At 37.9% G+C, this 15,985-nt stretch overlaps 1 protein-coding gene across 8 annotated transcripts in view; it reads left to right on the top strand.

The window, feature by feature from the left end:
- The window catches only part of LOC127424304 (vinexin-like), a 69,773-nt gene that overhangs the window by 13,016 nt on the left and 40,772 nt on the right, over positions 1–15,985 (top strand). For all 8 annotated transcript variants that reach the window (XM_051669359.1, XM_051669358.1, XM_051669365.1 and 5 more), the window contains exons 2-3: positions 11,602–11,664; positions 15,366–15,563. In XM_051669359.1, the coding sequence (XP_051525319.1) occupies positions 11,653–11,664; positions 15,366–15,563 (210 nt within the window). In that variant the 5' untranslated portion in view covers positions 11,602–11,652. The remainder of the gene's footprint in view (positions 1–11,601; positions 11,665–15,365; positions 15,564–15,985) is intronic.

Raw genomic sequence — 15,985 nt, 5'->3', positions numbered from 1 at the left:
ATGAGTGACCAAGTTTACATATACACCAAAAAGCGGCTTATTGCGAGAAAGTGGTTTTCCCGTTTACATGCACTGTATAAGCGGTGTTCTCTTTACTCTCGTATACATGCATCTCAGTCATTAAGCAGCTTTCTCCACAGCAACGTAAATTTCCCCAGGACACTTGCGTAAATAACAAACATGGCATCTGAGGTAGTCTTCGTTATTTTATTTCCAGATATTGCAGAGTTGTTGCTGTGTTTGTTTCCTTAACGTCCATTGCGACCGGCAGCAGAATTGCACTGCTATAGTGGGCTTTCCCTATTACATAAAACTCTGGGATTCCCCCAATGTATGAGCAAATATACGTAAACATCAGGGACAGTCGTTATTTTACATGGGTGTGTATAAATGATTATAGTTTATAGTGTTACTGCTTTTCATACGTTATTCCCAGAAGTACTGAATTCTCTACGCTGGGCTCCATCCTATGACGTTTGTTATTCAGTAGTTCCAAGGTGTGTTAAACAGCTTTTTCTTAATCCATTAAGGGGCATAAGAAAATTGCAGTTATTGTTTACATGAGGTTTCATAATGCCGCTTTCTGAAAAAAACCTGGAATAAACTCTTTTCTTAAGTGCATAAAAACGTGGTCACTAATTGGTGGTTTCTGACTTGCCATTGCTGTCAAGGTTTACTCACCATTTGACAGTAATGTATGATGGTCTGCAGCATAAAAAGACAATAATGAGAGAACATGATCAATTTTATCATGATCTTTTATCACCTCTAGGTCTTTTGAGAGTTATATCACATTTGAATCACAGTTGATTTTAGAGTCAGATGAGATGTGTTTTGCCCCTTTGTTAGTCCAGTGATTTAGTGAGGGATTTTTCTCACACCGCAAAGAATGAACTTGCTATTGTTATGAAGGTCAGCTGGCTTAATTTGACAAGATTTTTCCTTGCCTTTTTGACACAGGAACAACAAAATCTTGTCAGTACAGTTCTCTCTTTGGCTCAGCTATTGTGCACAATGGTCAAACTCTACACATAGTGAAACTGGCCTGAAAAGCTGAAGAGTTTAGCCTCAAACTGACCTGTGCTTCTTTTGTCCTGTGACCTTTGGACAATGATGTCATGGTCCAAACTGCTGTCAACAAGACAAATTAACTCTCCCATTCCACTTTACCATTGATAATCCAGTGCCTTTCATGGAAATGCTTATGAAAATGTTGAGTAAAAGTACATCGGACCCTATGTTAACCACTCGAAGTGTGTAATTTTGAAAAAATAATGATTGTTTTGTACATCAGCTTACAGATGCTTTGCTTGAAGTTGTCTCTGCATATTAAGCTGGGTTATAGGAAAGAATTTATCACATAGACATTTTTTTAAAATATTCTTCACCTTAAAGCAATTCTCATTGTCAGTAGATGGTAGGCCTTGGTGGCCACGTGCTGTAAAAAATTAAGGATTGTCATGATCTTATCAAATATAATCATATGTACATGTGCTTATGTATGCTTCCATAAAACAAACTCTCAGGCCACAGCTGTCACAAGTGCCTTAGTGCTGCAAGTCATTACCTTCGAGCTAACAGTTAATACTCACCAAAATCTCATTATGTCTTGTGATAATAGATCAGCTGGTGTTTTTAAACACTTGCACTTTGAGTCACTGATGGCCAAAGAGCAATAACTGTATAAAAAAATATCCTACCAGATATAAAGCATGTGATTTAGGATTATGTAAGAGTTATTCACCCCTGTATTGTAGTGCACTCCCTCCATACTGAAGTCTGCTGAGTAAACAGGTGGGGTTGTATCAGAAATGTTCCATAGGGCACTCCCTCATACTGCAATCTTAGAATACATAGAGTATCCCAGAACATAGATGATGTGCTTAAATTTTCCCATGGAAATAATTGTTTTACTTCAGTTTTTCTTAAAGTCTTGTATTTCCAGAAAGTCTGGGCATGTAGATTGATATTAGGACTGTATAGGTCTATCACTAGTTTCAGACATGATGTCATCTGTTTTGATGTGCGCCATCATGCCCTCTGTATTGATTGGCTGACAGAAGAAAGTAAATAGATACTGTATTAAATCTCATCTTAGTTCAGCATTTTTGTTGTCAGTAGCCCAGCAAACATCTTGAGTCGTTTGCTGTTTATAAGTATAGGCCTAAAACATAAATCACAGGTATTGTTAATCAATATAATACTGTATCATAAGGCTGATCCAAGCAGTTTTCAATAATCTGCACTTTGATGTGGAAGCTGTTTGGAATGCAATTATACAATTTATTAAGGGTGTTATTACAACAATCTGACTATAGCAAACCATCTTTGCAACTCACACAGACATGCACGCTTAAATACAGATGCATCATGACATGTGGAAGTAACTGAACCACAGTAATTAATTTACGGTACTGACCCCTACCATCTAGCGGACATTCATTAGGCCTCTTAATCCAACCTATTACTCCTCACAGATGGTATGCATGTTTGCTCCTCTGAGAAAAAGGCCTCAATACTTAATCATACTAATCATCATAAATACTTTAAAGAGCCCATTAAATGCAGAACCCTGATTAAATGTTAATAATTTTTCATTTACGTACAACAGGCTTCTCGCATGTCTGATCTTATAAAACAAGATGAAACGCAGAGAAGAATTGAATTAAGAGCGGAGAAACACAAAATCTCCTTCTCTTTGTACCAAACTTGAACTGCTATTAAACTCGAACTTAATAGCTAAACCTTGGCCTATACAAGCCTCAGAAAGTATGACCATGGATTATTTATGGACTGTCTGATGCCAGACTGAGCTCATTGTGATTTTGGCGACCGTAGGTTTAAATTTCTTCCACTGAAATCAGTCTGTGCTTATCGAAATTCAAACCACTGACCCAAAGTGGCCAAAGGTGGAAGTGTTGTTAAATGGATGGGCATGTGTTAGCTCCAGTTTACGGGTGAAATGTCCACATAGTGGTGCCAAAAGCGGGTTGTAAAGTGAGTTGTTTTAAAGGGATAGTTCACCCAAAAATGAAAATTATCTCATCATTTACTCACACTCGTGCCATGTCAGATGTGTATGACTTTCTTTCTTCTGCAGAACACAAATTATGATTTTTAGAAGAATATATCAGCTCTGTAGGTCCATAAAATGCAAGTGAATGGGTGGCAAAATATTTACACTCCAGAAAACACATAAAGGCATCATAAATGTAATCCATAGGACTCCAGTGTTTTAATCCATATTTTCAGAAGAGATATGATAGGTGTGGGTGAGAAAAAGATCAAAATTTAGGGCTTTCCATACTGCGCTTAACCCCTGGGTTATCTTCATTCTAAACCCCGCTTTTAACCCCGGTGTGGATGCGAGGGCGTGATCGAGCATTAGTCTGGGGAGAGAGGAAGCGGTAAGGGTTTTCACCTGAGATGAATTGCTGGTAATTGCTGTTTCTTTGTTCACAGTGAGAGATGGGGGAAATAAAAGGGGCCAGGTCTCAGAGTGAGGGAGAGAGAGCCCCAGCTGACAAGCTTCGTGTGTGTTGGCGCCATTCCCATTTGATTGTTTATATATGAAGTTTCACCGTTACGCAGAAAAGCGAACGAGTTTGTGTGTGTAAATAAATTTACCTTTGAGTTGGATTCGCTGTCTCCCGCTTACTCATTCCTCGAATCTATTACACCCGGGTAAAGTAATGTTTCACACAATTTTGAAAGGGGGTTAGCACCCCTTTTTACCCGGGGTTGTGAAACCCTGCTCCTGAGCGGGGTTAGCACCGCATTTGCGAGGTTAACCCTGCGTTGCGGTGCCAAAGGTATACAATGTGAAACAATGCAGTGTTAGAATGTTTCAGAAAGTTTAGCAACAGACAACCAATCAAATAAAGCCTCATTACTTATATCATTAAATATTCATGCGCTTTGTACCGTTGCTGAAACTTTCACGTGCTGTTTACATTCTCCATCTGAGGGAAACCGGTCCAACAGTGGTGGCAAACACGATAACTGCCATGATGAAGAGACAGTATTCTGTGTTTTTGTGGCATATTTCAGAATACGAAAGACAAACAGAGACTATTTGCTTGGCGACTTTTCACAGAAGATTGACAGGCTGTGTGTCCGTCACGAGCTGCATTCATCTAATCATTGTATTCAACACCACAAATATGCAAATAAGAACGTTAACTCTGGGTTTAAGAAAGTACAGTGTGAAACATCGGAACATGAATACCCAGGATTCATTATTAATCCAAGATAAAGAATGAACCGTGTGTAACATAAAACTGGATAACCCAGGATTCGGTTTTCCAGGGGTTAAGAATAACCCTGGGTTAATATAAAAATTCTTCTCCCTGCCCAGTAGGGGGTGGTATGCATGAAGAATGTGAATCACCCACACCTACAGTATCATATCGCTTCTGAAGATACAGATTTAACCACTGGAGTCTTGTGGATTACTTTTATGCTGACTTATTTGATTTTTGAAGCTTTAACATTTTGGCACCCATTCACTTGCATTGTATGGACCTACAGAGCTGAGCTATTCTTCTAAAAATCATAATTTGTGTTCTGCATAAGAGAGAAAGTCACACACATCTAGGATGGCATAAGGGTGAGTAAATGATGAGGGAATTTTCATTTTTGGGTGAACTATTCCTTTAAGTTTTTAAATGATGTAATATAGTCAACAGCAAAAGCACATTTTATTTACCGCACCCTCTTTCTTAAACCCTAACCCTAAAACTAACTGTCAGTGGAGTACAAATTTAACTTTATTGGGAAAATGCAATGTCAAAATTACGCTCATCATTGATTTATGTGAACGTGATTATTTCCTGGTTCCCAAGGGACCAGAACTCGTGTCTCTCAGTTGCGCTACAGGAAATGGTAAATACATTTGAATTGATTCAGAGATGTCTGATGGTGGAAGGTGCATGTCAGTAACTCGATAGAAAGGGGTTGATGTCAGGGTACATGCACATTTGGTAGCAACATATCGAGCTCCTGTTTGATCATGTTACTGATGCATATTGCACACTATAATGGCAAAAGCTTTCTAAAATGCAGGCTCCTATTTGATCGGGTGGCTTTACAATTTCTTGGTTTTTACAGTGTTTCAAGGTGCAATAAAGAGCTCTTCAGAGGATACTAACTTCTTTAGTGTTGTCTGTACAACCCTTCACAAAGAAGTAGTTATTTGAGTTACATCAGTCTATTATTTTGGTATCTTCACTTTCAGATTTACCTAAACCTAAACATTACATTACAAAAACTGTGGTTGGTGACTTGAAGAGGATCTTTTATTGATCAGACACCCCCTTCCTGTCTACAGTAAGTGGGCAGTTCTTGGCCAGAATAAGCTACAAAGTGGACCAAACTTAATGCTGATAGTCAATAGTATATGGTACTTTTTATCACAAAAGTTTTTTGAGATCATCCCCAGTAAAATTATATGACCAGCTTACAGTGCAAGTGACTAGCATATGTGGTGCCTTGTGGAGCTTCAAAGATGATCTCAGTTATTGCAAGACAGACAAGTGACCACAGATTTTTTGGAAAGTGTATTTGATGTCAATGCCAAGCCCTGCAAAGCGACATTCCTCATCCCACTCTCACACATAATCACAGCCAATAGCTCCCCCTTTCTCAGTTCATGCTGGTCCCTCTGAATAAATACATTCCTGAACCTTCAGACGTTGTATACAAGTATAAAAATATACTGTATAGTAGTTAAAGCAGCCCTGCTGAATTGAAACCTGTGTTTGAATTAAGAAACTTAGTATTGGACACCAACATGATCACACGGGAATTTGGCATGTTGATTCTGAGAGTACCGGTACCCATAGGATCGACCACATAAGGCAGACACACCGACTAGCAGGATCTCCTATAAGACATATTTGCATTGGCTCCAGCGTGTTTAGCTTTCCTTATGGTGCAACCGGAAGTGTGTTGTGTCAACAGCGTGGGAAACCCCAGTTTGGATCACGCATTGAAACCAGGAAGTAATCCTGAATTAAGATGCTTAATCAGTGACGAGCATGATTCGGAGGTTGCATTTTTCCCTCTAAAATTAGATTTTTATATTTTTTATATAACTGTATTACAGACTGTACAGCTGAAAACAACTTGCTTAACAACTTGCTTTTTGCACCCCTCTGTGGACATTTCACCTGGAAAATTGAGCTCTCACGTGCCTGTAAGCCCAACAACAGTTACCACTTCGACCACTGGGGGCAGTGTTTCACAATTCGATAAGTCTGATTTCATCTAAAGAAAAGTCAACCTACTGTTTCTGAGTTCACTGTGAGATCAGTCTGTGTATGCATACACCCAAGGGTCTTGAAAGTTTGATGTAAATGCTTTCAATGTTTTGTCAGCTGAATGATTGACAAAGATATTAAACAGTACAAAACCCATAGAACGGACTGTACTCTGTCTATCACAGCCTAATTTTCAATCTCAAAAGATTAAATATGGCTTCTACCCTGCCTAAGGTCCATTGACGGAAGAAAAAGCTGGTCCCAGACCAGTAGGATTGGGAACGGAGAACAAGTTTTTTTTTTTTTTTTTTTCAGAACTGGTTCCATTAAAAAAAAAAAGGAACCATATAACTTCTTCTTAGAACTGGGACCAGAATCGTTCAATTCCTTATTACTCCCATCCCTACAAATGAGGCCTACAAAACTTTTAGCATTCTGTACATTTTAGACATATACAACTTCCAGCACAGTATGTATCAGACCAAAACAAAGGACAAATCAAGCCAGCTGTCAGTGGAATGTAGCATTTATGCATTGCAGATGGTTGTTTGAAAGCTTGAGTTTTAAGTAATTAGTTAATATTGCTTGGAGCATTCAAAACAAACATCAGCTCTATGTGTTCTAAGGAGGAATCTTCTGCACATATTTCTTGAACGGATGACTAAGGGAGACTTGACCATATTAGGATGTGTTTTAAAGTCCTTCTCCCTCTTTTTGAGAGAGATTTGAGGGGTGATATTCTCTCTCTGTTTCTTTCTGGCAATGTTCACACAGCAGCAGAATACGGTTGTCATTCCTGTTTTAGAGTGCTTAATATGGTTATTTTAACATACAGTTTGGCCAAACTGATTCACTTATATTTTCAGGACTTGCTCCTGTATTTTGAGAGTGTGTTCGGTAAATCAGCACTGTGCAACTGAATTGCTCTGGACTACTAGTTGTATGTCTGTCATGTCATACAGTCTGATAAGTCTTTCCGGTTTTCTAAAAGCCGCTATCTTTGATATTTACTTAATCTCTGTTGTAATGATTTTAGGTGTTATTCATGGCTTTTATGAGAATCGAAAAGGGGCTTGCCTTTTTTTATTCACTCATACAGACAGTATTTAAACCCTTCTCGTAAGCTGTTGTTGAATAGGACAATTTGAGAGTCACATATTAGTGAATATGGTCACCTATCCCAAACACTGATTGTGTGAACGAAGCCTCTCTCGCAGTGCTCATTTAGGTAATGATGGTCTGAGGAGCCAGCAGCATTGCTGTCCAGTTTACAGTGGCTTTACTGGCATGTCAAGGTGGTTTTTGTCATGTCAAGGCTCATGATTTAGAGACTTGGTTGTTTATACCACCACCATTTCAGACAGTTTAGAGCAGATCATTGAAATGGATAATATGCGCAGGACATAATCGACTGACAGGTCCGTACATATGCATAATAACACACCCACAAACACACATTGAATCTCTTTATCTTTTCTGCACATGCAGAAACAAGACGGTACATTAAACAAACACTCCTTCAATTCACCATTATATTCATTGTAAAACATGAATGGCCATAGTGTAACTAAATTTTGTTTTCCCTTTTGCACACAGAATTAAATTGACTGCAGAAAAGAGTTAACATGAATCATTTGTTTGTTAGATCTTTTGAAATGTCAGAGGCAGTTCCTTGCAAAGACCGTTGTGTCTTATAAGTTCACGGAATGAATATGATGTCAGACTTACTGTAACTGTAACTGCTAGGACACACTGACTCCGGAACTTATTTGGTTTTTCCAAAAAATGTTGTATGTTTAAACGGTTTGATCACCCAAAACGGAAAATTCAGAACCAATCAGAATTCAGAGTCATCATTTATTCACCCTTGTGTTATTTCAATCCTGTTTGACTTTCTTTCTTCCATGGAAGAAGTTTAGCAGAATGCCTTTGCTGCTCATTTTCATACAATGAAAGTGAATGGGAATTGATGCATTCAAGCTCTAAAAATGACATAAAGCAGCATACAGGTATCATAAAAGTTGTCCATTTCACTCATACACTATAATCCAAGTCTTCTGAAGCCATACAATAAATTAGAGTTTGGAAAATAACGAAATTGAAATTGTGATTAGTTGAAAATCTTCCTCTCTGCCGCAGCTCTCGAATAGCATTTGCATTCATGTATATTTAAATACTGCATGAAGATGCATTGCAACAGGTTTGATGTCAGTGATGCAGAACGGCGTTGTAACTCATCACAACATGCCAACTATGTATATGCATAAGCGTGAAAGGGATTGAAAAGCTAAAGTGGAGGGCAAGATTATCAGTGAACAACTTAAATTTCACTCTGTTCCTCACACAAAGCTATTGTATGGCTTCAGAAGACTTAAAATATAGTGCATAAGTCGTATTTGCCACTCTTATGGTGTTTTTGTGGTCACTTTCATTGAAATTAAAAGAGCAGTGTGAACATACTGCCTACTCCTTTTTTGTTGTTTCGTGGAAGAAAGAAAGCCATACGAATATGGAACTATTCCTTTGATACCAATTGATATAGCACATGCAAATACACCTATGTTAATAAGCACAGATAGATAATGCAGGACAGTCATGCAAATGAATGCACATACAGTGACTGTTCTGGCTTACTTGGTGCCCTAGGCGAGAGTGGATATGGCGCCCCCCCCCCCCCCCAACACCCCCAATCCCCCTAATGAAGGTGAATGGTGACCAGAACGTTGAAGCTCCAAAAATCACAAAGGCATCATAAAAGAAATCCAGACCACTCCAAAAAGGATTTAAATATTGATCTGTTTCTCACCGACACCTATCATGTCACTTCTGAAGACAGTTTAACCACTGGAGTCTTATGGATTACTTTTATTCTGCTTTTATGAGATTTTTGGAGCTTCAAAGTTCTGTCCACCATTCTCTTGCATTGTATGGATCTACAGAGCTGAGACATTCTTCTGAAAATATTCATTTGCATTCTGCAAACGAAAGAAAGTCATACATACCTGGGATGGCATGAGGGTGAGTATATGATGAGAGAATTTTCATTTTTGAATTGGCGATCTTGCGAGGCAGGGGTGGCACAATTCGGGGCACCTTTCGCCCATTGCAAACTTGCGAGGCAGGGGTGGGGCGGCACAATTCGGGACACCTTTCTCCCATCGCAATCTTGCAAGCTCTGTGCGAGGGCGGCCAGGCAGGTACCCTGTCATGTTGCCCTAGAGAGCATTGCCGCCCTAGGCAGCTGCCTATATCGCCTATACCAGGCTCCACTACTGCACACATACACATTGTGTATAAGTGTGAGGGGCACTCATGCACTGAGAGATCATTGTGAAGCACACATATGTAAACACATGCTCAATTGTTGTTTTCTCTCTTATGTAATGGAGCTCATTCAAGACTGATGAGTCATCTGGGGCAAGAGAAAGAGGGAACAAGAGAGAGAAAGAGAATGAACCAACATTGAATGCCCTGTGTGAAAAGCCCAGTGTTCATAGCAGAGCAGACAGCATTCAGGAAACAAAGCACAATCATAATGGTTTCTGGTTCATAGTTAATCATCCCACATGGAAAACACATCTCTCTGCATTGGGAGCACTTGGCTCACGTTCTCACTATCAGAGGCGGAAACGTTGATGTCAGATGGAAAGCTACAGTCATATGCAACTTTTAATGTGTGGGACAGCTCACTGGTTGCCATAATGACCAAGTTGGGATCTTCAAATACCACTTTTTGTAAAGTAGTTAAGAAAAATGGGAACACTTTACAATAAGGCTCTATTTGTTTACATTAGTAAAGGCATTAAGTATCATGAACTAACAATGAGCAAGGATTTTTACAGCATGTATTAATCTTTGTTTATGTTTTGGTGATTTTTTTTTTTTTACATTTCATTGTGTATTCATGTTAGTTTATATTGCATTAACTTAGTTTATGTATGCAACTTTTCATTTAAAAAATGTATTAGTATATGCTGAAATTTGGAGTAGCCTTTAATAATATGTGCTCTAAAAGTATTGTTTATTGTAAACGTTAACTAATGTAGTTAACTAATTTCAGCAAATACAACCTTGCTTTAAAGTGTAAAAATAAATAAATAAATAAATAAAAAAAATCAGTGTTAAGATTTTCTACTTTTTAGAGATATTTTGATCTGGTACTCTGTTTTGGTTTTCACACGTTTATGGAGGTTGTTGGAAAGTTTGACCCCTGGTCATTGTTTAGTTATACAATGCCATAGCAACAGTGCAAGAATTCCCATGCCATTAGTTTCACATTCATGTGATTCTCTGGTTTTGCACAATAAGTTGTTATCAGACAAAAAACACTTTAAAAAGATAAGTTTAGGTCTTTATGGTACCTTATAGTCCTAATAATAAAATAAAAAAATTTCCCCCCAGGAAATAAAGGGACATTAATTGCCTCCCACCATCCCTTTACTATTTTACGATCAACTCTCAAGAGTAAATACTCAAGAGTACCATCAAAAGAAGCACACATCCATTTACAATATGGGTTTTGCTGTTAAATTAACAGTTAATGCATTCAAAACATGGGACCATTGCATGCTTGACTTTTAATGAACACTTTGTGACTTAAAAAGAACAAATAATATATAATGTTTGAGGTTAATTTGACATTAGTTTCATTTTTAAGTTCAGAAACATGCAACAATTGTCCTAGCATAATAGGCCTAATTGTTTCCAAGGCACGCACTTAATGAGATGGGTAATGTTGCTGCATTGCTGATACTCATAATGAAATGTCAATATTTTCTAAAAACAATACCACTGAAAAAAATTTATAATCTTTAATAAAAGCTCCAGAACAACGCAAAATGTCTAACTATACTGTATACTGTATACTGTATATCCTACCTCATAAAACATACATTTAGTTTTCCTAATCTAATTTCCACTGTATTAATTCTACAGCTATGTGAAGTGAATAGGGTTCACTGTGTGTCTGATATTTTTATCTAATACACCCTAATTGAGCAAGCACATAAAAGCACTACAAATAGCTCATCTTGACTGAGGGTCTGGGCCCCACCAATCATTATCAATGTTTACGTTTAATATAATTTCATAAAACTATTTAAATGTGTTTTAACCATTGGTCAAAGCAACCAACATGGAAGTTGCGTGAGTGCTCATGACTCATTATTCAATGCTCAAGATTCTTGAGAAAGAAGGGCAATAAATGTAATTAAGGTGAACCATGTCCACAAAATCATAAAAGCATATAAAGATTTATCTTCCAATGCCTCTGTATTTGTTTGTGCCTTTTGGTGGCATTGTATGATTTTGATAGCATTTTATTCTATTGTGTTTCTTTCAGGCAGACAATCTGAGATCTGAGAGATTACTGACTAGGTCCCCTGCAGATGACATGCAGTCTCAGGTAAGATGTGGGCTAAAACAGTGGTGGGCTTCTACCCAAACATGGGTCACATGTCTGTTCTGATAGGGCCATGGAGAGCAAGGAACAAAAACCATGCTAAATTAGCTATTTTAATCATTTAATTTAATTTAATGATATGTATTTGATATTATTAAATTGACCCTTTATTTTTTATAATATTTTATTAATGTTATAAATGGTTTATAGTTTATAGTTATTAATACATTTCAGTGTTTAATTTTAAGGATGTTTTTATTTACTAACAATAACCATGTAAAATCTCGGTCCTGAAGCAGAACTTTCTATCTTAAAGGTGCACTAAATTGTTTTACTTCTAAAGAAATTAATAGTAATTTTGAAACATATCTATAAAATCATGAACACTCATGTGAGATGAAGAGTTCAGTCATATCAGTAATCTTATAAGCTCTTTTATTCTTCACAGGGGCAGGGGTGCCTCATGGGGGCAGCCCTGTTAGCATCACATGACCAGCTGAATACTACTCACTTAATCTCAGTAACTACCCTGCTATTGAACACTTTCATTCATGGATTAAATTAATCCTGGTTTACTGTGCATAGTGAATTTCTACATTGCAACTGAAATCTAATGTGTGTTTGAATGATGCAGCATCCAGGCTACTAGGCATCAGTGTAAACCAATGTAAGCCACTTTGACATACTTAAAAAAATGGAGTGCACCTTTAAAGTTGAACATGATTAAAGGTTGGAAATGATTTTACATATATACAGTATATGTTTGTACACTCTGTTTATGATTCCATTGGTTCATAAATTCTGAGAAGTCTACATCAGTTCTTAACCCTCAAAATATTTCAGCATCAGTTGAAGTTCAAAGTGTGCTTTCAGCATTTCACAAACAGCTAAGCTCTCTTAGTTGTTGTGAAGTACTTTGCACTTGAGTTACTTATGAACCTTGGCAGTGCCTGGACAGTTCAACATCACCTTGAAAGATGCCCTGAAAACACATAAAGATACGTTAAAACAACCACTAACACAATGACAGAAGGAAAGAAAGAGAGGGTTATTCATGGTCTATACTTGGATTTCCATGAAAAAGCCCTGTTCTCCCAGCTTACAAAGGAAGCTGCATGATTTAACAAGATACAGTTTCGCCCTCTGTGAGAACACCGGGATCTTCCCATGATCCCTAGAGTTCAAACAGAGAGAGGAAGCATTAGTCAGGTCACAGCGAGAGTGGAAAGGGAGAGATTGTGGAGTCCAAGTCAAGAGGGAGAGGTAGAGAAGGGCAAAAAACAAGCTGCCAGCAAGACATTTTGGTGAGGCAAAACCAACTCCGCAACCTCTTATCACCATTCAGGCTTGATAGCTGGCACTGGTACCTCTTCTTGACCCTGTTGGCCAAGGTTCATATCTTAGGGAGTTTAAATGAGGGTCGCCACTCAGAAAGGGCTGTGCAATGAGGTAGTAATGAGTTTCTCCTGTTGTGGCGCCACAAACTACAGGGCCACAAAGAGCCCTTTTTCTGCAAGAGGGTGGACCGTCTTCCGAAAGGATGATTTATAAAAGATGATGATATATGGATGGTACTTTTCCTCTTTGGCCTGGTGAACACAACAGCTATTTTTTCCAAAATCTATTTGAAATTGAACTCGTCAGACCACGAAACACAATTCCACTGTTCTACTTTCCATTTTAGGTGAGACCGAGACCACAGAAATTGGCGACGCTGCTGGACAGTGATGATGTATGGCTTCTGCTTCACATAATAAAGCCTTAACTTGCATCTGTGGATGCTGCGAAGAATGGTGTTGACTGACAAAGGTTTACCGAAGTATTATCAAGCCCATGTCATGATATCCATTACAGACGAATGATAGTTTTTAAGACAGTGACGTCAGCGGGATCGAAGATCATGCACATTTGGAAGTGGTTTTAGGCCATGACCTTTATGCACTGAGATTTGACTGGATCCCTTGAATCTTTCAACCATATTGTGCATGTAGAGGGTGAAATACCCCAAATCCTTCCAATTTGTCTTTGGGGAACATTGTTCTCAAAGCACTGGATTATTTGCTGACGCATCTGTTGGCAAATTGGAGCCTTGACCCATCCCAGCTCTTGAAGGGCTAGGCTTTTTTCGAGGGTCCTTATATACTATAACAAGATTGCCTCACCTGTTTAACATCCCCTCTTTAATATCACCTTGTTATTTCAACTCGTCAGATTATTTTTTTTGTAAGGGATAATATACAGTCAGCCGGTTGTTATCGCACAATAAACCCCAACAGGGTGATCAGTCTTGCATCACCCTGAAGTGGTTTATTGTGCGATAACAACTGGCTGACTGTACATTATCCTGCTTATCATATGGCTATTAACCAAATAAATAAATAAATACATGGACATAAAATATTGATTTGCATTAAAATTATGTAATTATGTGATAAGTAATACATTCGCTGAAAGGCTGAATTCCACCTCCAGTTTGCGTCGGAGTTCTGTTGGTATTTACTTTGTAAAAATGACCGTCTGACTCCTCATCATTCAGCCTATTACAAGACTACTTGCCAAATAAACAAAAAAATGCACATGAAACATTGATTTGAGTTGAAATTATTTTATTAGCTTAATTGAAGAGATCACACAGTGAGCCGAGAAGCAGGAGAGATGTATCGTAGAACCCGGATGAGCGGTCTGATATGTCTTTATCCCCGGATATGCAGTAGATACAGAGCAATATCTGACCGCTGGATGCCGCCATTGACCAATCAGAATCAAGTATTCCAGAGAGCAGTGTAATAATGTGTGATAACAACTGGCTGACTGTACATTATCCCACTTATTACATGGCTACTAACCAAATAAATAAATATATGGACATCAAATAATTATTTGCGTTAAATAATGTGATTTGAGAAGAAATTGCTGAACAGCTAAAATCCATCTCCTGTGTGCGTCAGAGTTCTGTTGGTGTTTATTTTGTGAAAATGACCATCTGACTCCTCATTATTCAGCCTATTACAGACTATTTGCCAAATAAACATATAAATGGACAAGAAACATTGATTTGCATTGTGTAAATTGTGTAATTATGTGAGAAGAAATAAATTGCTGAACATCTGAAATCCTTGCGTCGGAGTTCTGTTGGTGTTTATTTTGTTATTAATGAATGTCTAACTGCTCACTATGCATCTTATTACAAGACTGTCGGCCAAATAAATGTAATAAATGCACATGAAACATTGATTGAGTGCTACGTGAAGCAGGAGAGACGGCTTGCAGAACACGGATGAGCGGTCTGATACGTGGATGTGCGGTTGTTACAGAGCAATATCGGACCGCTAGATGGTGCCATTGACCAATCAGAATCAAGTATTCCAGAGAGCCGTGTTATAATAGTCCTAAACTGCCCCTGTCTCAACTTCTTTGGAATGTGTTGCAGGCATCAATTTCAGAAAAAACTTATATCTTCAAAAAGCAATGCTGTTGATTAGGTAAAGCATAAAGTACCTTGTCTTTTACTGTTTTTGTTTGAATACAAGTCAAAGTACAAAATGTACTTTTCATTTTTATTGCCATTTTGCATACTGTCCCAACTTTTTTGGAATTGTGGTTGTAGTTGACAATAAGACTAAAAGTCTCATCCACGGTTTAGTTGTATCGAAACTCAGATTCTGGGTTGTGAAATCAAATGTCTCTTTCTCTGTCTCTCCCAGAAAAGAGTGGAGGTGTATGACCATCTGAATGGCTCACGGATAATTTTCTCAGATAAGGCTCTTCCCAGCAGTGGAGTGAACCAGCAATTCATGACTCCAGATATGACACCAGAAGTTGTAGTGATCTCTCCTGGTCTTCCTACACCTCCCTTAAGTCCATTCCACAGCAGTTCAGCTCCTGCATCTTTACAACACAAGGCAAGAGCATAGGTGCAAAACATCAGTAGCAATTTGTGCAACTGCAATAGTGCAACTAAAGCATCCTGTGAAAAAAATCTACATGACGCCACTATCTGAAGAGCTTTGATTAACTTACATTGACTGTGACACTGTTACAAAACAACTTCAAATTGACTGAATATGTGTGCATTTTATGTTGTTCTGCCCTCTTGTGGCCGTAATTCAAAAATACAACTACTGTACAGTATGTTAACTGTTGCTTGTTACACAGTGATTTTTCATATATATATATATATATATATATATATATATATATATATATATATATATATATATATATATATTATTGTGGTCTACTAGTGAAAATGCAATTTTGCACTATTTTTTTATTTTTTATAGTTTAATAGGAATATTTTCATTAGAAATTATATTATCATCAT

This window comes from Myxocyprinus asiaticus, chromosome 33, assembly GCF_019703515.2.
Source record: "Myxocyprinus asiaticus isolate MX2 ecotype Aquarium Trade chromosome 33, UBuf_Myxa_2, whole genome shotgun sequence".
NCBI lineage: Eukaryota > Metazoa > Chordata > Actinopteri > Cypriniformes > Catostomidae > Myxocyprinus > Myxocyprinus asiaticus.
Note: the sequence above shows the minus strand (reverse complement) of the source record. Positions and strands in the feature narration are given on the sequence as shown.